The 24,599-nt window shown below is 50.9% G+C and overlaps 2 protein-coding genes across 2 annotated transcripts; one reads left to right on the top strand and one right to left on the bottom strand.

Annotated features, from left to right (window-relative positions):
• The first annotated feature begins 1,121 nt into the window (after positions 1–1,121).
• Positions 1,122–5,123, top strand: BET1L (Bet1 golgi vesicular membrane trafficking protein like). The gene is made up of 4 exons (XM_075566937.1): positions 1,122–1,265; positions 2,365–2,456; positions 2,818–2,874; positions 4,507–5,123. The coding sequence occupies exons 1-4, from the start codon at positions 1,247–1,249 to the stop codon at positions 4,672–4,674; spliced, it is 336 nt and encodes a 111-aa protein (XP_075423052.1). The 5' UTR covers positions 1,122–1,246; the 3' UTR covers positions 4,675–5,123.
• A 53-nt stretch (positions 5,124–5,176) lies between these two features.
• Positions 5,177–15,203, bottom strand: PTS (6-pyruvoyltetrahydropterin synthase). The gene is made up of 7 exons (XM_075566936.1): positions 15,063–15,203; positions 9,820–9,988; positions 8,915–8,994; positions 6,776–6,798; positions 6,074–6,130; positions 5,780–5,850; positions 5,177–5,643 (listed from the first exon to the last, which is right to left on the bottom strand). Exons 2-7 carry the CDS (start codon positions 9,921–9,923, stop codon positions 5,520–5,522), a joined length of 459 nt encoding a protein of 152 aa, XP_075423051.1. The 5' UTR covers positions 9,924–9,988; positions 15,063–15,203; the 3' UTR covers positions 5,177–5,519.
• Between the last annotated feature and the right edge of the window lie 9,396 nt (positions 15,204–24,599).

Genomic DNA, 24,599 nt, shown 5'->3' on the forward strand with positions numbered 1-24,599 from the left:
CTGCGGGTGTGTGTCCTGTGTGGGGCAGATCTGAGGGTGTGTGTCCTGTGTGGGGCAGATCTGAGGGTGTGTGTCCTGTGTGGGGCAGATCTGAGGGTGTGTGTCCTGTGTGGGGCAGATCTGAGGGTGTGTGTCCTGTGTGGGGCAGATCTGAGGGTGTGTGTCCTGTGTGGGGCAGGGTGTGTCCTGTGTGGGGCAGATCTGAGGGTATGTGTCCTGTGTGGGGCAGATCTGAGGGGGGGTGTCCTGTGTGGGGCAGGGTGTGTCCTGTGTGGGGCAGGGTGTGTCCTGTGTGGGGCAGATCTGAGGGAGGGTGTCCTCTGTGGGGCAGATCTGAGGGGGGGGGGTGTCCTGTGTGGGGCAGATCTGAGGGGGGGGTGTCCTGTGTGGGGCAGATCTGAGGGAGGGGTGTCCTCTGTGGGGCAGATCTGAGGGGTGTGTGCCCTGTGTGGGGCAGATCTGAGGGGGTGTGCCCTGTGTGGGGCAGATCTGAGGGTGTGTGCCCTGTATGGGGCAGATCTGAGGGGTGTGCCCTGTGTAAGGCAGATCTCAGGGGGAAGCACCCTATCAGATTCAGATTTGAGAGAGATAAAACAGGTTGGGGCACCCAGTGTGGGGTGGATCTGAGTGGGGGTGCCCTGTGTGGTGCAGATGAGGGGGAGCACACCAAGTGGCGCAGATCTGAGTGGGAGCACCCTGTGTGCGGCAGATCTTATAAATAGAATACTTTGAAATAAATAAGTCTTCTGTGTAGGGGTTCGATAGAAAGAGAGGTTTTGTTATGACTGGGAAACTGACCTCTGAAGTGAAAGATGCTGGATCAGGATCCGTGGGACAGTGGGAAAAGCTACATTATCCTCTGTCATCAAGTCCCAAATATGAATTATCAGCTGTTTAGGGGGCAATTGATTAGGCCTGCGTTGATATGCAGGATATGCAGAGAGAAGGGTGCAAGTGAGACACAACAAAGGTTGTGTTATCACCTGATGTGCCCCTGGGGGTCATATTCCGTCACGTGGCAGGGACTGGACATTGAATCACGTGGGCATTTAAAAGGCTCTATCTCTATAGCAACAGTATAAACAGCCATTATTTGCTTTTTGGGCGTGGTTTCCGCGGAGAGGCGGGGCGAAGTGGAAGACCACGCCTCCCGGGATGACGCTTCCAGGCTGAGTCGGCACTGGAGGGAGGTGACGTCACGAGGAGGGGAGCAGCCTGCCACGTCACAGAGCGGAAAGAAACAAAGATGGCGGAGTGGGGGCGAGGTACTGGGTCATACGGGGGGCTTTTATATACATGTAGCTACAGGAGAGAAGTGTGTGTGTGTGTGTGTGTGTGTGTGTGTGTGTGTGTGTGTGTGTGTGTGTGTGTGTGTGTGTGTGTGTGTGTGTGTGTGTGTGTGTGTGTGTGTGTGTGTGTGTGTGTGTGTGTCCAGATGCACTTACTAGAACGCCCTCCCACTGTCTCTGTACGTTCTTCCTACCTATTAGATTGTAAGCTTTTCGGAGCAGGGACTCCTCTTCCTACATGTTACTATTATGTCTGAAGCACTTATTCCCATGACCTGTTATTTAGATTATTTGTTATTTATAGGATTGTCGCGTATTACTACTGTGAAGCGCTATGTACATAAAGACATACAATATATATATATATATATATATATATATATATATATATATATTATACACAATATACACATATGTGTGTGTGTGTGTACACCCAAATAGTATAGACCAGACTGCTGGAGAGGGTAATGCTATCAGAATACTTATAGGGTACTGTACAAAAATAACAAGGCTAGGCATGCCAAAAATGTATTTATTGGCCCAGCGTTTCGGCGACCCTCTAGCCTTTTATCAAATCATTATATAATGATATAAACGCTGGGCCAATAAAATACATTTTTGGCGTGCCTAGCCTTGTTATTTTTGTACAGTACCCTATAAGTATTCGGATAGCATCACCCTCTCCAGCAGTCTGGTCTATACTATTTGGGTGTACACACACACACATTCTCAAAAGCTATGTTTACAACAGTTGAAGTGTGATGGTATTACCTTTTCGGTACAAATTTGCAGTTTCCCTTTTTGCCAGGGATTTCTAATAAGAAGCCTCTTTATGTATTTGTTTTACATCCTAAATATAAACCTTTCCAAAAAGAAATCCCTGTTATATACTGTAACGTCAGACAACGGTACTATTATCCTTAATGTTCTTCATGCAAAGGAGATCCCTGTATGTCCAGACCCCACATCTTGCCTCCATTACTCCACCTCTCCTGTCATCTCTCTTCCCCCTCCACTCCCCTCTCTCCACCATAACGTCTTCACTTAATTCCTAACCCCCTCTATTTTCTCCCAGGCCCGAGCTCGGGGGCAGCGGATGAGATGCTGAATACAGAAAACAAACGCCTTTCGGACACACTGTCCTCTAAGGTGACACGGCTCAAATCGGTGAGTGCAGAGCGCATTTTTTGGGCAGGGGAGAAGGGGTTGCTGCAGATGACAGCGGGGAGAGAGGGGGTTTGGTGGAGATGGAAGAGCCACAGCAGTGACACAGACCTGCATTTTCAGAGCTCATACACCAACATCCGAAGCCCAATGTCCACCTCCATAACCTCACACCGCAACCATGCTATATGGCTGGGATCCCCGCAGGCACAGCTGGGGAATGTGAGAGGAGCGTCGGGGTCATCTTTTACTCGCTAAATCTGGTGCTGTTTCTAGGAGACATGGAATCAATTCTCCTCTTCGTTGCTTTTTATTACGTGTGTGTACATGCTTTATAATATACTTGTTGTATGACTCCCTGCAGCTGGCACTGGACATTGACAGAGAAGCGGACGACCACAACAAGTACCTGGATGGCATGGTGAGACCTTACACAGCGCAGCGCGTTCTTCATCAGGAAGTGTGCAGATACGCTGTTCATCATGAGGGAGTGCAGAGATACTCGAGATCATTATACAGCGCAGGGCGTTCATCATCAGGGAGTGTGCAGATACTCTGTATCATTATACAGCACAGCTCGTTCATCATGAGGGAGTGTAGAGATACTCGGGATCATTATACAGTGCTGCGTGTTCAGCAGGGAGTGTGCAGATACTTGGCATCATTAAACAGTACAGCACATTCACAAGGGAGTGTACAGAAATACTCGACATCGTTATACAGCGCAGCACATTCATCTGTGTACAGGCATACCCCGCTTTAAGGACACTCACTTTAAGTACACTCGCGAGTAAGGACATATCGCCCAGTAGGCAAACGGCAGCTCACGCATGTGCCTGTCAGCACGTTCTGAACAGCAATACCGGCTCCCCACCTGTACCGAAGCTGTGCGCAAGCGGGGAGACTATAGCGCCTGTTACACATGCGTTATTTACATCAGTTATGCACGTATATGATGCAGTACAGTACATGCATCGATTAGTGGGGAAAAGTTAGTGCTTCACTTCAAGTACATTTTCGCTTTACATACATGCTCCGGTCCCATTGCGTACGTTAATGCAGGGTATGCCTGTACAGAGATACTCTGGATCATTATACAGTGCAGCACTTTCATCATCAAGAACTGTATAGAGATACTCAACATCATTATACAGCACAGCCCGTTTATAATCAGAGTGTACAGAGATACTCTGCATCATTATACAGTGCAGCATCTTATCAAGAACTGTACAGACATACTTGACATCATTCTACAGCGCAGCATGTTTATAATCGGGGAGTGTATAGAGATACTCGAGCTCATTATACAGTGCAGCACGTTCATTATCAGCGCGTGTAGAGAGATACACCGCCAACATTATCATTGGGAATCCAGGTGCATGCTGCACCCCAACAATCGATCCTCAGCCACCGACGGCCTACAGGTCCCCCCCACCTGAGACCTGTATTACTAATAACTGCGGCAGGGACTTTGCACCGTACCTTCTTTAGATGTACTTTGTATACATATTCTTACAGTAAAATCTCTGCATGCCACATTGGAATTTTGGGTGTTTTTTCTCAGTAAAGTGTAGAGATACTCGGCATAATTATACAATGCAGCACGTTCAACATCGAAGACTGTACAGAGCTACTCAGGATCATTATACCGTGTAGCACGGTCGTTATCAGGTGACAGTGCATAGATACTGAGCTCCATTATACAGCGCAGCACGTTCATTATCAGGGAATGTATAGATATGCAAAATCATTATACAGCGCAGCATGTTCATCATCAGGAAGTGTGTAGGGATACTCTTCATTATTATACAGTGCAGCACATTTATGTTCGGGAACTGGAAGTGTACAGTAATACTCGGTGAACACGCTGCACTGTAAGTATTCTATCGGGACATGGAAATGTATAGCGATACTCCGCATTATACAATGCGGCCTGTTTATTATCAGGAAGTGTATAGAGATACGTGACATCATTATACAGGGCAGCATGTTTATTATCTGGGAGTGGAAGTGTATAGAGATGCAGCAGATGACTGTTTCTCCTCCCCTTCAGGACTCTGACTTCATGAGTGTCACAGGCCTGCTGAGCGGCAGCGTGAAGCGGTTCACGGGGATGGCTCGCTCTGGACGGGACAATCGCAAGCTCCTCTGCCTCGTGTCGTCCGCCCTCGTGGGTCTCTTCTTCCTGCTCTACTTCCTTGTGTCCCGAGCCAGCACGTGAGGGGGACCCCCATACCCAAAAAAGAGACATTCCTTATGTACAGCCCCCTGTGATTCAGAGGGCCCAGCTCCCCGCTGATGAGGTCGGAGGGTCTTGGCACTTTTCTAGAACGCCCCCGAACATGGACCTTGATGGATGGTCACAATAATTGTGTGTGTGTGTACACACACCATACTTGGCCCTTAATGTATATTACTCCAATGCATTCCAGGCTCCTCTGGCAGCAAAGTAATTCATTGACCCGCTGCCCTTTCTTACCCACCTCCTGTTAAAGATGCAGTTCTACTAATTTAAAAAATACAATAGAAATTATGCACCATTTTCACCCGAAACACATTTTTCCGTTGGAGAAACCGTTATGCTACGCCGGCCTACAAAATGATTTGAAAACGCTTTCATCTAAACCATCCGTGCTCTTAGATTTCAAATAAACAATACAAATGTTGGCAGCCACTGTGTACTTTTTTTTTTTTAAACTGCTTTGTTTCAATAACACGATCAATTAGAGTCATCATGAAAATAAGATATTTGTATGGTATACATTCAGGGGTATAATATACGGTATAGAAATAAATAAAACATGAATAGAAATACCTAAAGTGTGTGTATAAATATATATTTGCGCCCGATTATATGCACACACAATTCTCAGCCGTCATTGATTCTCAGTCCAACTGATTGTTAGTATCGGGGTCTCTGGCTTCAATGGAGTCTCGCAGATTGTGAAGTTGACATTTATCCATTAAAATCCCATTATTTGGTCCAGTACCCCCACAATTCATGCCTCTTTGTTTCTGGGGCAGATGTTAGGGGGGGGTGTAGTTCTTCTGGGGGTGCTTCACTCATCATTCCCCCCTGTATACAGCACTGTTGCAGTCTGTCTCGTGCACACACACCTCGTAGAGCAGGCCCTCCGGGACCCTCTGCTGCAGCCCCTCCCAGATGAACACAGCCACGTTCTCTACTGAACTGCGGAGACAGTGAGTGGAGTTAGTTATAGAGTGGTAACCCAACCCCTCCAGAGCCTCGGAAACGGAGGAGTTCTTCCTGCAGACGTGCAGAGCGGTGCTCTGTGCTGGGAGTGGGAGGCTATGATGTCACTCACCTGGTTACATTTCTGAAATAAGGGACATCCTGATCCAGATTCTTATGGTCCATGGGAACCATGATGGCTTCCTGGGGGGAGAGGAGAGGACACATTATCCCCCCCACTCGTGAAAGACACCTGCAGAGCATCACTCCATTAACCCATCACCTGCCAGAGACCTGCAGAACGTTACTCCATTAACTCCTTCACTACAAGCCTGAAGAGTCACTCCATTAACACTTCCACACTACCGGAGACATGGAACTCCCTTAACCCTTTACACCCAGTATAGGCTTATCGCTGCCCTGTTACCTCCATGTGCTGCTTCAGATCTGTCAGGTTCATCACCATCCCTGTGACAGGGTCAATCTGAGAGAGAGGGACAAGAGTCAGACTGTGTGTGTGTGCGTTTGTGTGTGTCATCACAATATGAGAGGGTGGAAAGGAAGAGGCTTGGGCTAGAAAAAAGTAGGGAGTGACAATGGCTGGGGGGGGGAGGTTAGGTGAGGGAGTATCGCTTAAAGGAAGGAGAAAGGATGGTGGGAAGGGGAAAGAAAAGGGAAGGGTGGTGGGAGGATGGATAAATATGAATAGAGAGGGGAGGGATAGTGAGGAAGAGGGGGGGTGCGAGGGTAAGAGGATAAGGGGGATATCTATACACAGCAGAGTGTGACAGATTGTGTAGGTGCCTGTCACACACACAGCCGCCAGCGATAGGTACTGATTATTAAGTCCTTCAAATAGCGATCACTCAGGGACAGTGATATTTAAAATGACATTATTGATTAATGATCAGGATGATACGGTCAGCAATCATTTGAACAAAGTATCTGATGTAATGATTGATTTAGGATTGTGACAGGGACACAATGCAGATACGTGTGTGCGCTCACGTCTGTGCAGCGTGCGCATGTCTGCGCATTCACGGATGTGCGGTGTGTCTGTGTTCATGTCTATGCTGTGTGTGTGCTCTCATGCCTGTGCGTTGTGTGTGTGTGTATATCAGACACTCACCTTTCCACGCACAGTGACCACCACTGAAAGAGAGACGCATACAGTCAGACACACATACACAGTGAGACCCGAGAGAGAGATATAACATTAAACAAACATCAGAGGTATATACAGCAATCAACTATTCAGAAGAGAAATAACAGGAAAAAAAATCTGTATTCAGTTTCAGACATTTTTGTTTCTGTAGTAATAGTAATAATAGTTTTCTTGTATAGTGCTGACAGTATACATTGCATTGTACATAGGATTGTTACAGACCCGGCCCCGGCCCCGTGGAGCTTACAATCTATGATTTTGGTGCCTGAGGCACAGGGAGGTAAAGTGACTTGCCCAAGGTCACAAGGAGCTGATAGCGGCAAGTGTCATTACTCACTGAGCCGCCCCTACAGCCCCCGTCGTGTTCAATCAGATTCATAATATGAGTTCATTTGAAACTCTTAAAACGTGCTGTGACATTGCTGTCTTTACATTCATTCATGTACAATGGGGTTATTAAAGTAAGGAACACACAATCACTGCGGCTTTTGATGATTTGGAGAAATAGCATATGAGATTGTTTACACCAGCGGTGCTCAACTTCAGTACTAAAGTTACACCTCCCCCTTCCCCCCCCCCTTCCTTCCCCCCCCTCCTTCCTTCCCCCAACAGGTAACATTTTTAGGATATCCCCACCTTGTGTCTTCTTACGCCGACAACAAGTTAACGGACAATTTGGATGCACTTTTGCCACACCAAAGTTGCTCATTCTTGTCATGCACCGTGATGTACTATTTACATACGCGCCCCACGGACAACATTCAAACTCCGCCTCCAGCTCCACCCCTACCGTCATTTTGATTTCCTTCGGGGAAATAATTGCCTGCTCAACATATCAAATTTGGGTTTTATACATGGACGCAGAGATGTACTAATGTGTTACTTTTATGACAAGATTGCGTTAAGCGATGCTTTGTACAGATGTGGCGTTTCCGTGACCGCCCTGGTGTCAGAGCATTATCGCTGTGGGGAGTCACATCTGGAAACACGGACCCCCCACCCCACACAGTGATGTCACGGCAGGCTTAGTCACCGCCGGAGCCGCGTTTCTTTACTCCGGAGACATCGTTGTGTTACATCTGTACATAGACACATGGTCTCTCACTGTCGCTTCCAAAAAACAAACACAACAAGGTCTACCCAGAATCCTCTGCTCGTCGTACAGCAGAAAACATTACGGATTCTGGCTCTGATTTGCCAAAGAAGGAATCAAATGTCAATATCCTTATTACATCTCTGCATATGTATCTTCCAATAGTAGTATCTGTGCAGTATCTTAATGTAACCCTTTAGCCTTACATGGCAAATACTTATGTGACTTGGTCCAGTGAGTTATTCAGGCTGGGAAACTGACTTGTATTAACTTTAATTAATTTTACATTGAATTAAAGTTGTAAAGTTAAATTGATAAAGAGCAGACGTTACAATACAGCTGTCCCTTTAATTTATCCCTGCAGCGCATCGCTCAATGACTCCCGTCCCTGCAGCGCATCGCTCAATGACTCCCGTCCCTGCAGCGCATCGCTCAATGACTCCCATCCCTGCAACGCATCACTCAATGACTCCCATCCCTGCAGCGCATCGCTCAATGACCCCCCATCCCTCAGGGCATTGCTCAGGGAACCCCACCCCATTTCCCCTCTGTCCCCTCTCACCTCTGTCCCGCCCTGCGGCCCCTCTCACCTCGGTCCCGCCCTGCGGCCCCTCTCACCTCGGTCCCGCCCTGCGGCCCCTCTCACCTCGGTCCCGCTCTGCGGCCCCTCTCACCTCGGTCCCGCCCTGCGGCCCCTCTCACCTCGGTCCCGCCCTGCGGCCCCTCTCACCTCGGTCCCGCCCTGCGGCCCCTCTCACCTCTGTCCTGCCCTGCGGCCCCTCTCACCTCGGTCCCGCCCTGCGGCCCCTCTCACCTCGGTCCCGCCCTGCGGCCCCTCTCACCTCGGTCCCGCCCTGCGGCCCCTCTCACCTCGGTCCCGCCCTGCGGCCCCTCTCACCTCTGTCCCGCCCTGCGGCCCCTCTCACCTCGGTCCCGCCCTGCGGCCCCTCTCACCTCTGTCCCGCCCTGCGGCCCCTCTCACCTCGGTCCCGCCCTGCGGCCCCTCTCACCTCGGTAGTTGTGACCGTGTCCATTGGGGTTGTTACATTTGCCAAAGATACTTTTGTTCTCCTCTGCGCTCAGAGAGCAGCTGCAAAGCAGTAAGGGGACACATGAAAATACACGCACACACGCATGTGAAAGTAGACACGTATATGACACACAGTCATGAACACTCAGACACCTGGATACAAGTCAATAAGCAGACATGTACAGTACACGTCAATACGCAGACATGTACACGTCATCACGCACACATCAACACGCAGACACGTACATGAACTGAGCACAGAAAGATGGAACGGTGAATATACAAATAGTCACATATGTGAATACACCAAGGCAGGACCCAGACACTGAAACAAACACGTGAACATCCCAAAAACAATAAAATAACATGAGCTCATATGTGACATATGAATGAAACAAAGGGTGCTGTGAACCCCACATCTGTACAGAGATCAGCGGGACCCAAATCATTGTCATTCAGAGATTCAAAGGCAAAAAAAAAATGTCATTTTAATGAAAAAGTGATGATTTATCAGTGAGACTCCAGTGAAGTCTGTGAGACCCTGCTGATAAACTTAGGGGAGACGGACTCCAGGTCGGTAACAAGTCTGCACATCATACAGACACGTACATACAGTAACAGACACATACAGACACGTACATACAGTAACAGACACATACAGACACGTACATACAGTAACAGACACATACAGACACGTACATACAGTAACAGACACATACAGACACGTACATACAGTAACAGACACATACAGACACGTACATACAGTAACAGACACGTACATAACAGACACGTACATAACAGACACATACAGTAACAGACACGTACATAATGTGTACATAATACACACCCCCCCCCCCACACCCCTTGGGGTGATCTGATGCTTACCTGTGCAATCTGTGGCATGCGCTGAACGTCACACTGCGTGAAATCTGGATGACGCGGGGCCGGGGGGGCGGTGTCAGCAAGTCACAGGTCTGCATCTCGGACATCTTGGCGCCCAAGTAGCAGAACAGCGTCAGCACCCGGTCTGATGTCTGCCTCTCTGATCAGCAGCCTACAGGGCAGACACAGGGAAGCGGCATGTGATTGGCCAGGGTATCCCGCCCTCTCATTGGTCCGAGCCAGCCCCTTGTCACAATGACATCAAATATGCAAAGTCTATTCCACCGCATCTCAGTTAACCCTTGCGAATCACGCAGAGCGTCACTCCATTAACCCCTTCCCTGCAGAGCATCGCTCTGTCAAAGGCAGGCTACAACCCTAAACAGTTTAGCGACTTCTTTTATTAAATAAACCCTTTTTTTTTTTTTTTTTAATTATTGTTAAAGTTATCATTGGCTTATAAAAGTAGAGCGGGAAGAGTCGATGTCGCCACCGAGATATGAACTTACACAGAACACTCGGCCACTCCTACCGCCCATTGTGCCCAAGCACTGCCATACACAGCACTTATTCCCTCACCTGCTGTCTCTGTAAATCTCCCATCACACCTCTTAGTTTGTAAGCTCTTCGGGGCAGGGATTTCCTTTCCTATTGTCTGATGTTGCTGCGCTTATTGTATTATTATAATTCTCTGTACTCTATTCTTTGTGAAGCGCTGAGTACACTTTTGGCGCGATATAAATAAAGACATACAATACAATACAACTGAAATCGGTCACATCTATATCTATATTTATTAAAACGTTGTTTGTTTGCAGAAAACATATATTTGCTGTGCTTATGGGCAATCTGATTGGTCAGTTGGTCTGTCACTCACCCTCTGGCCAATCAGAATGGTCCGTGGCCCCGCCGCCGCACGCCTCTTATTGGTCTGCGTGCTTCTATAACCTCACCCAACTGCCACACTCACCCGCCGCCGACACAGCTACCCACGGGCATCAGCACCCGCTCCTCGGTGCCGCCGCCTCACCTCTCCCCACATCCCACCCCCGGTCACAGCAAACCCAAGCCTCCCTGGCGCCGCCAGCACCGCTACCCACGGGCATCGGCGTAGCTCCTCGGCGCCGCCGCCTCACCTCAAACCCCCCCGTCACACCAAAAGCAAGCCTCCTCCACCTCACCTCTCGACACGCTGCTTCCCGCCCGCCAAACTCACGCCGCCTCCCGCCCGATGCACTCACGCCGCGTCGCCGACGCCGCCTCTCACACGCCGCCGCCTTCCGCCTGCCCACTCGGCTCTTCTCCTCACACCGCGGGCCCCGTATTACCGCCGGGAGCGCCAGGGGAGAAGCCAGCGCCAATCAGCAGCTCCGCACGGGTGGGATGGGGGGGGGGGATGACGGGGGAAGAGTCAGAACACACACAGCCCTCCCCCCCTCTGCGGGCGGGGCGGGAAACAGTCAGGGGGGGGCAACACCAGGCTGACTGACACACGAACTGCCTGACTGCCACACACACACACACTGACTGCCTGCCACACACACACTGACTGACTGACGTGCACACACACACTGACTGCCACACACACTGACTGGCTGACACACACACACACACACACACACACACACACACACACACACACACACACACACACACACACACACACACACACACTGACTGACGCACACACACACACACGCTGACTGACACACACACACACTGACTGAAGCACACACACACACACACTGACGCGCACACACACACACACACACACTGACTGACACGCGCACACACACACACACACACACACACACACACACACTGACTGACTGACGCGCACACACTGACTGACGCGCGCACACACACAAACACACACACACACACTGACTGACGCGCATACACACACACACACACACACACACACTGACTGACGCGCACACACACACACACACACACACACACACACACACTGACTGACACACACACACTGAGTGACGCGCACACACACACACACACTGACTGACGCACATATTCACAGACTGACTGACGCACGCACACACACACACACACACACACACACATTGACTGACGCATACACACACTGACTGACACACACACACTGCCTGACACGCGCACACACACACACACACTGACTGACGCGCACACGCACACACTGCATGAAGCTGTAAAGGGGGGGGGGAACGGAGCTGTAAATGGGGGGGAGGGTCTGGACCTGTAAAGGAGGGGGGACCGGATTGATGTGAACAGGGGACAAACAGAGAGGGGGGAGACAGGGGAAGAGAGAGAGAGAGGGAGGGGGGAGGGGAGAGAGAGGGGGGAGGGGAGAGAGAGAGGGGAGGGAGGGGAGAGAGAGAGGGGAGGGAGGGGAGAGAGAGAAGGGAGGGAGGGGAGAGAGAGAGGTGAGGGAGGGAAGAGAGAGAGGGGAGGGAGGGGAGAGAGGGGAGGGAGGGGAGAGAGGGGAGGGAGGGGAGAGAGAGGAGGGAGGGGAGAGAGGGGAGGGAGGGGAGAGAGAGAGGGGAGGGAGGGGAGCGGGAACATTACATCCCAGGCAACGCCGGGTATATCAGCTAGTAGTGTATAAAATAAAACTAGACCTCAATGTAATGTTACAGAACTTTAATCTCTCCCTGTATATCTCCCTATATATCAGCTGCGGAAACACCGGGGATACATCACTGCTATAGAAGCGCAGTCTGAACAGAGACCGTCCTATTACATTCCCATGCGATACAAACACCCCGTCCTGCTGTCACCATGTGGTCCCGGCTGAAATAAAGATGGCTGAACAGCCCTGCGCTGGTCTTGCACAGAAATAACGCGGTATTTGTTAAGGAAACGTTTTAGCTCGACGTTTCCGCCCTGATTTTGGACCCGTATCAAGAGGATAAAATCTTCTAATTGTTTGTTTAATAAATAGTTATTTATATCCAAGACCGGTTCTGTTCAACCATGCTAATTTCAGCCGCTTTTAACCCGAGAATGGGGGGGGGGGGAGAGATTAGCACCCCGCAGGGGCGCATTGTACTTACCTGGCGATTCCTTGAAGAGCGACCCTCCTCCTGCGGCGTCGCAGCAACGCATCGCCATGTGACATCGGGTCGCCATAACAACACAATGCTACAGGAGGAGGGTCAGCCAGGAGATGTAAGAGCCACCTCTCACCACTTACTTTGGGGTAAGGAGCGGTCCTGCCAGTCCGGGGACTCTCCAGCTCCCTCCTCTGGTCGGGCAGAAGTTGGATCCAGCACCGACAGTAGGAGGGAGAGTACTGCAGGCAGACGGGAGCCGCTGTCATACCGACCCACCGTACAGACCCACTGACCCACCTCGATCGGGGAATTCTCCCATTGGCACCCGTGGCAGGATACAGCAGTTTCTACCCCAGGACAGGGGGGGGGACGGGCACCCACCCGTGGCAGGATACAGCAGTTTCTACCCCAGGACAGGGGGGGGGCGGGGGACGGTCACCCGTGGCAGGATACAGGAGTTTCTGGGAGTGCTTCTTTCTTTGATATTTGGCACTAAGTGGTCCCGGTCACAGGCAGAGCTGTAAATGGTATCACATGCGGTGACAGCCGGGAGAGGCAGGGGGACGCAGAACACTGAACATGGCGGCACACAGAGGGAAACTCCGTTACGTGGGATTGTGACGGGAGGGGGTAACCAGGCCATACAATAAAGGTCAAGCCCGTTTTGGTTACCCCTGCCCCGTGTATAAGGGTCCAAGAGAGTGAGCTCTTGGGCCCAGCAACATTGTACCATTCCAGTATACTGTCTGTAATAAAACCATTGTTGGTGTTTATCCCTTTCCGGGCGTGCCAGCGAGCAGGGATTGCTAGGGTATGAGTTTCAAGTTTTTTTTGCGGAGGAACCGTTGGCAGAATGTGCCTAGAAGGTTGGGGTCTGGAGTTGTCGATTCCCCCATAAATGTACCCGGGAATCATGCCTGATTCTCGGATATATGTGGGCACATTGTCTCGGCAATATTCCCCCTTGAAAACGCATGCACGACTCACCACTAGGGTACCCTGCTTCAGCACAGCCCAGAAAGGAGAATGAGGCACAGGGATAAAACATGTATTCCTGTAGCTTAGGGAATACCTAGGTTAAGGGGGGGGGGACCCCAGCTAGTGCCAAGGTGACCCACAACCAGTATAAGGATTGTGGGTTCCCTAACCGTATATAAGGTTGAGAGGGGACTCTGAGAGTGCAAACTGAGTCCGAGTGAAAGTGTGTGGGGAATAAGGCAGATAGAAATAAAACTACAATATATTTTTCCTTTTCTGTCCCCTGTACCCAGAGACTCAGAGTGTATTAAAAGATACTTTAATATAATGTAATGTGCTTTTTACATTCGGAATCGATGTCCAAACAGGCTGCCCGTGCAAACCCATAGGCGCCGGTAAGTCTGCTGGACATCGGAGGTCAAAGCAGCCAGAGGATGCCCAGAGGTGAGAATAGCATTTGGTTAGCGGGGAAAGGCGGAGTACCAGGTCCGGAGATCAATGACAGTCCTCCGGGATGCCACTTGTTCTGCCAGACCTTGGGGAGCCTGCCCAGCGGGTGGCATTGAGATAGCCAGGGAAAGAGGTGGCAAGCTTGCGCATGTCTCTTGGCTATTTCGGATTTCCCACTGACCCGGCTTTTCTAGCCAGCTTCGCTCTGATTGGCTGCTTGGGAAAGTTCCCACGCGTTGATTGGCTGTTCAGTTTTGTGAACGAAACTGAAAATACTATAAGAATGGATGAGCCAATCAGATTGGTAGTCTCCGGTAGTAAGAGCTCGGGCGGGATTTTCAAAGTTGCTTCTGTGCGAATAGCAGAGCAACCGGCTTCGATTTTGAGCCTGAAAAGCCTGCCCGCCAGAGACTAAGTCCCGACATTTGCGCCCAAGTTCTCAGAAACGATCGTAGCGGCCGCGGACGGGATTTTATGCCGATTTGAGTTCCAGGAGATTTGGTAAATAACCTGGTCTCCCGTGACAGGGGTCATTTAACGTTTACCAGATACTCCGCCACAGATAAACAATTCTTTTTGCTGAGATACGTACCGGCGTTTCCTGTTCCCTCATGTCCCAGAGACCTGCCAAGCGGTCTTCGATTAACCTCTCACCTACCGGAGACCAGCAAACCCTGTTTTCGATGAGCCCTTCACCTGCCAGAGACCTTTACATCCCTGTTTGATTAACCAATTATCCGCCACGCGTTGTTCCCGTTAACCCCTTACCTGCCAGGCACTTGCAAAGCGTTGTTTCGATTAACCCCTTTCCTGCCGGGGACCTGCAAAGCGTTTGATTAACCCCTTAGCTGCCAGGGATCTGCAAAGCGTCGCTCAGCCAACCCTTGCCTACTGCAGAGCGTTGTCCCACTAATTCCTTCCCAGTGTGATCCCTGCAGAGGGCTGTTTTATAAACCCCTTCCCTGCCCGAGCTGTGATTGGCTGGTGCTGAAAGCACCTTCCCAGGGTGAGTATTCCTGGAGGGGCCCCGTGTGACTATCACAGCACTTGGCACAATGCGTTCTGCACATTAGCAGAGGCCTCAGCTGACTTACTGCAGGAATTATTCTTCTCACAGCAAGAGCTTTGTGTGAACCCAACACGGGGGCAGGAGCAGGGCAGTCCTCCCCACCCACGGCACTAAACACAGGATATCAAAAAGTCACTCACTTTCTCTATATTCTCCAAAACCTCTAAATGTCCCCGTTATCACCCCAATCACATGCTCCAACACGCGGGCAAGGACAGAACGTCGTCTTAACCCCTTGGCTGCCAGACAGTCTAGCTACGCGATGTGTTGGTAGCCTCTGGAATGTACAGGGTTAAACATGCCCATTTCCAATGCCGTGTATGTTTTGAGTGCGGCTTTATACGCCCTCGCTCCATTACACGGGGCCCCCCCCCTGTGCGGGGCTCTTCAACTGCAGGGGCCAGATCAGAAAAAGGGAAGGACCAGGTGAATATTGTGATGTTATCTTATATAGACATTTAGACATTAAAAAAGTTATGGTGGGTAAAAAAATTAAAAGTGACAAAAACCCTCCACCGTACAGTGTAACGCAGGGGTGTGCAATCTCTCCCCGCTGTGCCCCCCTGCCTGCTTCCCTTCCTGCTCACGCCACCCCCCCCCCTCCCTTACCTTGTCTCCGGCATCAAATGAAGCTGCGGGGTCACGTGATGTCACAGTGCCATGGCGACGTGTCGCAGAAGACAAGATAAGGATAGTTACAGAGGCCTCACGCGATCCCCGGCATTTAAATGCCTTAGGGAAAGCCGGGGGGCATCTGCAACCACCCCCCGCCCTGAAAAATCTTGCACCCCCCCCCCCCCGGTTTGCGCACCCCCTGGTGTAAAGAATGACACCATTTGTGCTCATTTGCATGTTATTACCCAGAATCCCTGGCTGCAGGGGAAGCATTGCATGCTAAGAGATAATGGGGACAGGCCGGGCTGCAGAATTGTCTGAGATGTGTGAATGTGCTCACAACGCGGTATTTTTAAATATATTTGTCAAGACTTTAAAACTATTACATTTCCACGTTGTGATCATTTATAACAGCTCTGCCGTATACTGTACATTTGTTATGGAACAAGAGCCACATTTCTGACTCACCCCCCTCTCTCCTTTGCAGTTTCTGCCTGTCAGATTTTATTCCCAGCTGCATGGAGTCTGCAGACACATACTGTGCCTGCGTGGCTTGCAACAATGTTGCACTCCTTGCCTGCGAGCATGACATCAGTGAGCTGCTACAGCAGTCTCTGAGATCCTCACCAGAATGGGCTAGTCTGCCCCCCCTCCTGTTTGTTCAGACATGGTCTGCCCCTAGACTTTTCCTTTGCCCACACCGCACCTCACTTTCTTTTCAACCCTGGAGACAGTGAGTAAAGAACCTTTCCCTGTTTATAACCCTTGGTGAGGCCATCTCTTTTTACCGGTTCCTAACTAACAATCACCACTACACACCATCCACAAGTATCTGTACCCTGCTACCTTTTCCCAATAAAGTGGAGGAAATATTACAGGACTTGGAGTGATTTAAAAGGGAACTGTGTTAATGCTATCGGGAGCCATTCATACCAACGTGACCCTGGCTTCAGAATAGTAAAAAGAGGACCGTGTGCCTTGGGAAATACACACAGAGGAGCTGCTACCCACAGCCTTTATGCTAAAGATACAAGCGAGCAGCTTACGTAGCAAATATATAAACAGCAGTCTCTCACCACATTGCACAAGCACGTTGCTACACAGAGCCACAAGCCTCTACACAGCAAACTACCACAGCTTTATGCAAAGACAGTGAGCAGCCTTACTTTGCTAATACTACACAAAGGAATCACACAGCAGCTACTACTCAAAGACTCTATGCTATACAGAATAGTCTCTGCACCCCAGGACAAGCAGCAGCTTCACTCTGCCAGACAGGGCAGCAAGCTTTATACAGCAAACTGCACACAGCCTTGCAACTAACAGTGCTTCTCTCACAATACCTAATTGCCTTTTTCTCTGTCTGAGTCCACCCGCTGCTCAGCCCCACAGTGAGGAGCCAACGGACATCTGTAAGTACAGCTACCCCAACGCTGCACGCTGCAGGACACCGCTCGGCATCATCTGAGACAGACGCCCATCGCTGACAGGTAAAAGACCGCACGCCACACGCACTGGCAAAGGCCTACACACACCTACAGCATGGCAGAACTCAGAGCCTCACCAGACATCACGCAGGAAAGCGATCTCTCAGACACAGAGACCGCCGCGCAACTACAACAGGCGCGGGCAGGCGCAAGGCCTAAACGGACAGTCACACTGACACAAAAGGCCCGCGAAAAATATGAGACTGACATTGAAGCGCACCGCGCCAAATTAGAGTTGGCCTGGGAAACAACCGCACTTGGGGTATGCAATGTCGCCGGCGCTGGCAACTCTGTACAACAGCTCGAGCAGGCAATAACTCAATTAAAGACTGATCACGCACGCTACCAAAGACTGTCAGAGGCATATGCCACTTACCTGGCCAGGGCTAACACCGGTGAAAGCCTGCAAGAAAGAGACTTACAAAACAACATTGATCTTGCACGTGACAGCCGCGTGCGGGCCGCCATCACAGATGCGCAAAGCGTGAGAAAAGAGCTCCTCCTGGAGACCGCGTCACAGCGCTCCAGCGCATCCAGACACTCATCCAGGTCAGCAAGATCAGCACAATCCAACGCGTCCAGCGCAAGCACTAGCGCTACCAAGGCGCGAGCCACCGCAGAGGCCGCACGCGCCAGGGCCGCATACGCTCAGAAAGAGGCGACCATGAAATTAGAAAGGGCCCGCTTGGAAGAGGAGGAGCAGACAGCCGCCGCTGCAGCCGCTGCCACCGCCACTGCCAACGCCGCTGCAGCCGCTGCCACCGCCACTGCCAACGCCGCTGCAGCCGCTGCCACCGCCACTGCCAACGCCGCTGCAGCCGCTGCCACCGCTACACGGAAGAAAGCAGAGGTGGACGCCAACCTAGAGGCCCTAAATCAAGAAAGAGAAGCTGCTGCCGCCATAGCCCAAGCCGAAGTCCTAGAAGCAGCCGCGCAACAGGACGGCGGGGAGCAACCGTACAGACGGATAGCCTCAGAGGATCCAGCTCGACGCACTGAAGACTATGTAAGGAGCCTCTTCAGTGTGAACACAAGCGCACCATCTCAACACGGATGGGGCGACTCCACAGATACCGAAGACTCGCCAGGACCACGAGGAGAAGATGCTGCTCCATCAATGGCACGTGCTGCCTGGGATAGCCACAGCCACAATAGTGATCCGCACGCCAGCGCGCACACGGATGCACCACCACAGGCTCGCAATCCAGGTACACCCACGCGGGAGAAAACAGCCCCTCACACTGGCCAGCAGCCATCACGCGTCCACGCCAAGGAAGAGGCGACCGCACAGACCGTCCCAGCAACTACCTCAGAACGGGGCAAACGCGCCGATGTCTCAGGTCTGACAGACATAGCCAAGTACATGATCCGGCGCGACTTGGTGCACGCAGGACTCATCAGCTTCGACGACCGCCCTGAGAACTACCGGACGTGGAAGTTCACGTTCAAAGACGCAATCGACAGCTTGGACTTCTCAGCAAGGGAAGAGCTCAACCTGTTAGTTAAGTTCTTGGGGAACGTATCCAGGGAGCAAGCGCAGAGACTTCGGACGGCAAACGCACATCAACCCCAAGTAGGTCTGGACCTAGTGTGGGAAAGGCTAGAAGAGACCTATGGCAGCCCTGAAGCAGTCGAGGATTCACTCTTCAAAAGAATCGAGAGCTTCCCCAAGATCACGAGTAAAGACTACTCGAAGTTACGAGATCTTGGAGACCTGCTGCAAGAACTGGAGTTCGCAAGGAAAGACCATTCCTTAATAGGTCTCAACGCCCTAGATTCAGCTCGTGGAGTGAGACCCATCCTGGAGAAGCTACCCTTCAACCTCCAAGAAAGGTGGCTTTCACAAGGTTCCAAATACAAAAGGGAGAAGCAGGTTGTCTTCCCCCCATTCTCATTCTTCGTGAGCTTCATCTGCGAAGCGGCAAAGACAAGAAACGACCCCAGCTTCGTCTTAGGGGCGCAAACCACATCCAGCGTTAGCCACCCGAGGAACGAAAGGTCAACAGCAAGGCACAAGGACTCCAGAACACCCATCTCGGTCCACAGGACGGACGTGCCCCCTACGACCCACGCGAGTCCCAGCCAGACGGCCGACAGGGACAAAAAACCAAGGGACCTTAACAAAGAATGCCCTATCCACATAAAGCCGCATCCACTTAACAAGTGCTTCGGATTCAGGATGAAACCCATAGAGGAGCGAAAGAACCTACTCAGGGAATGGGGAGCCTGTTTCAAATGTTGTGCTTCCACAACTCATTTATTCAAGGACTGCAAAGAAGCTATGAAATGCACAGAGTGCGATAGCGACAGGCACATAGCCGCCCTACACCCGGAAGCTATGAAGCCCAAAGCAAGCAAAGCCCCTAACCCTCCGACAAAGCAGGGCGGGGAGGAAGAAGTGGGAGACACCCCCCCCCCGACGTCAGTAGCATCCAAATGCACAGAAGTATGCGGAGAAGGAAACGACGGTAGATCTTGCTCTAAAATATGTCTGGTAGCAGTGCACCCTGAGGGACAACCCCAAAGAGCCAAACGGATGTATGCAATCATCGACGACCAGAGCAACCGATCGCTGGTCAGGTCAGAATTCTTCGATATGTTCGGCATACAAGACAGTACTTCTCCTTACACTCTCAGAACGTGCGCAGGGCGAATGGAGACTACAGGGAGAAGAGTGAATGGCTACACCATATGCTCAATAGACGGCAAAGTGAGCATGCCCCTTCCCACACTCATCGAGTGCAATCACATGGCAGAAGATAGGACTGAGATCCCCACGCCAGACGTGGCGCGACACCATCCCCAACTAAAAACCATTGCCGATCATATCCCACCACTAGACGAAGATGCCCAGATCCTGCTGCTACTTGGCAGAGACATCATGAGAGCACACAAGATCCGCGAACAGCGAAATGGGGACCACAACGGCCCAAGCGCTCAAAGGCTCGATCTAGGATGGGTGGTAGTTGGAGAAGTATGCATAGACAGGATACGAGGACCCGACAACGTAGGCGCCCTACATACGAACTTGTTGGAAAACGGTCGTATATCCCACTTCAAACCTTGTCCGAACCACTTTCAGGTCCACGAGAAGCTCGAGACCAAAAGGAACTACGGAGACGCGCCTGTGGCAAGAAAATACCCCAATGACCTAGGGAGTACAGTGTTCCAGACAACAAAGGACGACGACAAACAGGCGCCATCAATGGAAGACAAAGAATTCTTGAGGTTAATGGATAAGGAGCTCTTCAAGGACGAATTGGGCAGTTGGGTGGCCCCACTACCTTTCCGCTCGCCAAGAAGACGCCTCCCAAACAACAGAGACCATGCTATGTCTAGGCTCTCTTCGCTCCGCCGCAACCTACAAAGGAAACCGGAGACCAAGGAACACTTTGTGGCCTTCATGCAAAAAATCTTCCACAGTGGCCATGCAGAGTCGGCGCCCCCACTGAAAGAAGGCGAAGAATGCTGGTACCTCCCGTCGTTTGGCGTCTACCACCCCCAGAAACCTGGCCAAATCCGAGTGGTATTCGACTCCAGCGCCCAGCATCAGGGAGTCTCCCTAAACGATGTTCTCCTCACCGGGCCGGATCTGACAAACAGTCTTCTGGGAGTGCTGATCCGCTTCCGCAAGGAACCTATCGCCGTAACCGCAGACATTCAACAGATGTTCCACTGCTTCCTTGTGCGAGAAGACAACCGTAACTACCTAAGATTCCTGTGGTACCAAGATGACGACATAGAAAAGGAAATCACGGAGTACCGCATGAAAGTACATGTCTTCGGGAACAGCCCATCACCTGCAGTGGCAGCCTACGGCCTCAGAAGAACGGCCCAAGACGGGGAAGCAGAGTTCGGGAAAGACGCCAGGAGCTTCGTCGAAAGAGACTTCTATGTGGACGACGGATTAAAATCAGTTCCCACCGAAGAAGAAGCCGTAGATCTACTCAAGAGGACACAAAAGATGTTAGCAAAGGCCAACCTAAGGTTGCACAAAATAGCTTCCAACAGTGCCACAGTGATGAAGGCGTTCCATGCAGATGATCAAGCACCAGATCTCAAGAATTTGGATCTGGGGACCGACACGCCTCCCATACAGCGGAGCCTGGGGATAAGCTGGAATCTTAAAACAGACACTTTTACGTTCCAGGTAACCATCGAAGAAAAACCCTTCACACGTCGCGGAGTCCTGTCCACCGTTAACAGTCTCTACGACCCGCTAGGATTCGTGGCTCCTGTCACTATACAAGGGAAGTCCCTCCTCAGAGAAATGTCCTTCGAAAAACAGGAATGGGACACCCCACTACCTCCAGAAAAACGGAAAGAGTGGGAAACGTGGAAACACTCCTTGAAGGCCCTCGAGCAACTTCAAATCCCACGCCCCTATTCACCTATATCTCTCACCGCCGCACACAGCAAAGAGCTTTGCGTGTTCTCAGATGCCTCCACCAAAGCTATAGCAGCGGTGGCCTACCTAAAAACCACGGACGTGGATGGAAGTTGCCACATCAGGTTCATCCTTGGCAAAGCTAAGCTGGCGCCACAACCTGACCATACTATACCCAGACTCGAGCTGTGTGGTGCAGTGCTAGCAGTAGAACTGGCGGAGCTTATCGAGAATGAGATGGACAGCAAACCAGATGCCGTCAAACTCTACACAGATAGCAAGGTGGTACTGGGATACATCTACAATAAGAAAAGGAGATTCTACGTATACGTAGCTAACCGTGTAGAAAGAATCAGGAAGTCAACCCAACCAGAACAATGGCACCACGTGCCCACAGAGCAAAATCCCGCAGATCACGCCACCAGATCAGTACCCGCATCTCAACTGCAGAATACGTCGTGGCTCACAGGACCAATGTTCCTTGCGCAGCCTGCGGAAACGCTACCAACCCCAGTTGACGATTTTGAACTCGTGGATCCCGAAAAGGATACGGAGATAAGGCCCCCACAAGTATCCGTGGTACTCACCAATGTATCGCACAAAAACGCATTCGGATCACATCGATTCCAACGCTTCTCAAAGTGGACGGCTCTTCTGCGAACAGTAGCCCATCTCGGGCATATAGCCTCCTCCTTCCGCCAGACACCAGACGGTAAAACTACCGGTTGCCACGGCTGGCACATCTGCAAAGAGCTGCGCACCGTAGAGGAAATTACAAAGGCTAAGGAAACTGTTCTGAGTCATGTTCAAAGGGAAACATATGCGGAAGAGATCAATTGCATTCGCGGAAAGAAGAGTGTTAACAAAAACAGTCCACTTTGGAAGTTGAATCCCTTCATCGACAACGACGGCCTCATGAGAGTAGGAGGTCGCCTCAATAAGTCCCAACTGAGCAGGGAGGAAAGCAACCCTCTTATCATCCCTGGCCGGCATCACATCGCCACTTTGTTGGTGCGCCACTACCACGAACAAGTCATGCATCAGGGACGACACTTCACCGAAGGCGCCATTAGGGCGGCGGGCATTTGGGTCGTTGGCATGAAAAGGTGCGTGGCCAGTAATCTCCACAAATGTGTTAGGTGCCGAATGCTGAGAGGCAAAAGCCAAGACCAAAGGATGGCGGATCTACCTGTCGACAGACTTAATACAGAACCCCCCTTTACCTATGTAGGACTTGATGTATTTGGGCCCTGGATGGTCATCTCGCGTAGAACTAGGGGCGGACTAGCAAACAGCAAACGTTGGGCGGTACTCTTCACCTGCATGAGTATGCGAGCGATACACATCGAGGTTATAGAATCTATGGATGCTTCAAGCTTCATAAATGCCCTCAGAAGGTTCTTTGCAGTCAGAGGACCAGTTAAACAAATACGCTCCGATTGTGGTACCAATTTCGTTGGAGCATGCAAGGAATTACAAATAAACACTAAGGACAATAGAGACAATAGTATCCAAAGATACCTGCGTGACCAAGAGTGCACGTGGACATTCAACCCTCCTCACTCCTCTCACATGGGCGGAGCATGGGAACGCATGATCGGAGTGGTTAGGCGTATCTTGGATTCTATAATGCTAAAAACCGACCTGACTCGACTCACTCACGAAGTGCTAACCACATTCATGGCCGAAATATCAGCAATAGTCAATGCTAGGCCCTTAATCCCAGTGTCAACAGATCCAGAATCGCCAAGCGTTTTGACACCAGCAATGCTGCTGACCCAGAAAGTAGGGAACGTCCCCACCCCAGTCGAAGGCTTCCACTCTAAGGATATGCACAAACGACAGTGGAGACAGGTGCAGTACTTGGCCAACACATTTTGGGATCGCTGGAGACGTGAGTATCTGGTGACACTCCAAGAACGCCACAAATGGCAAACAGTGAAACCAGATATCCAAGTGGGGGATGTGGTCTTGTTGAAAGATAAACAGGTGGCAAGAAATGAGTGGCCCATGGGACTTATAATCAGAACTATCCCAAGCGAAGACGAAAAGGTTCGCAAAGTGGAAGTACGAGTGGCCCAGAATGGGATCGTTAAAACCTTCTTAAGACCCATTACAGAGACTATCCTCCTAATGCCCAAATCGGACTGTGATGGGGAAAAACTGGTTACCAGTGCCGTGGACTTTTAAGAGACATTGTGGTGCGTCAAGCTAACCAAGAGCTGCGCACCCACCTGGCTTCCCTTACTGGAAGGCCTGGCCAAAGGACTTTGATGCCAGTGGTACCAGCCGGTATCACATTGCTATGGAAATATGGACCTTTGCAGTATATTGTTATGTTGTATGTATTGCACATATGTTCCACATAGCTTGCCATATAGTGGTATCTACAGATACCAGACGGGGAGTGTTATGGAACAAGAGCCACATTTCTGACTCACCCCCCTCTCTCCTTTGCAGTTTCTGCCTGTCAGATTTTATTCCCAGCTGCATGGAGTCTGCAGACACATACTGTGCCTGCGTGGCTTGCAACAATGTTGCACTCCTTGCCTGCGAGCATGACATCAGTGAGCTGCTACAGCAGTCTCTGAGATCCTCACCAGAATGGGCTAGTCTGCCCCCCCTCCTGTTTGTTCAGACATGGTCTGCCCCTAGACTTTTCCTTTGCCCACACCGCACCTCACTTTCTTTTCAACCCTGGAGACAGTGAGTAAAGAACCTTTCCCTGTTTATAACCCTTGGTGAGG

Source organism: Ascaphus truei, chromosome 12, assembly GCF_040206685.1.
Source record: "Ascaphus truei isolate aAscTru1 chromosome 12, aAscTru1.hap1, whole genome shotgun sequence".
NCBI lineage: Eukaryota > Metazoa > Chordata > Amphibia > Anura > Ascaphidae > Ascaphus > Ascaphus truei.

What these genes read in the sequence shown, in the direction of transcription:
- BET1L (XM_075566937.1), top strand. An exon ending in AGGTGACACGGCTCAAATCG is followed by an intron (nt 2,457 to 2,817) that starts GTGAGTGCAGAG and finishes GACTCCCTGCAG; the next exon opens with CTGGCACTGGACATTGACAG. An exon ending in ACAAGTACCTGGATGGCATG is followed by an intron (nt 2,875 to 4,506) that starts GTGAGACCTTAC and finishes CCTCCCCTTCAG; the next exon opens with GACTCTGACTTCATGAGTGT.
- PTS (XM_075566936.1), bottom strand. Translation starts at nt 9,923, where the DNA reads ATGTCCGAGATGCAGACCTGTGACTTGCTGACACCGCCCCCCCGGCCC. An exon ending in TGGTCACTGTGCGTGGAAAG is followed by an intron (nt 6,131 to 6,775) that starts GTGAGTGTCTGA and finishes CCTCTCTCTCAG; the next exon opens with ATTGACCCTGTCACAGGGAT. An exon ending in ATCTGAAGCAGCACATGGAG is followed by an intron (nt 5,851 to 6,073) that starts GTAACAGGGCAG and finishes CTCTCCCCCCAG; the next exon opens with GAAGCCATCATGGTTCCCAT.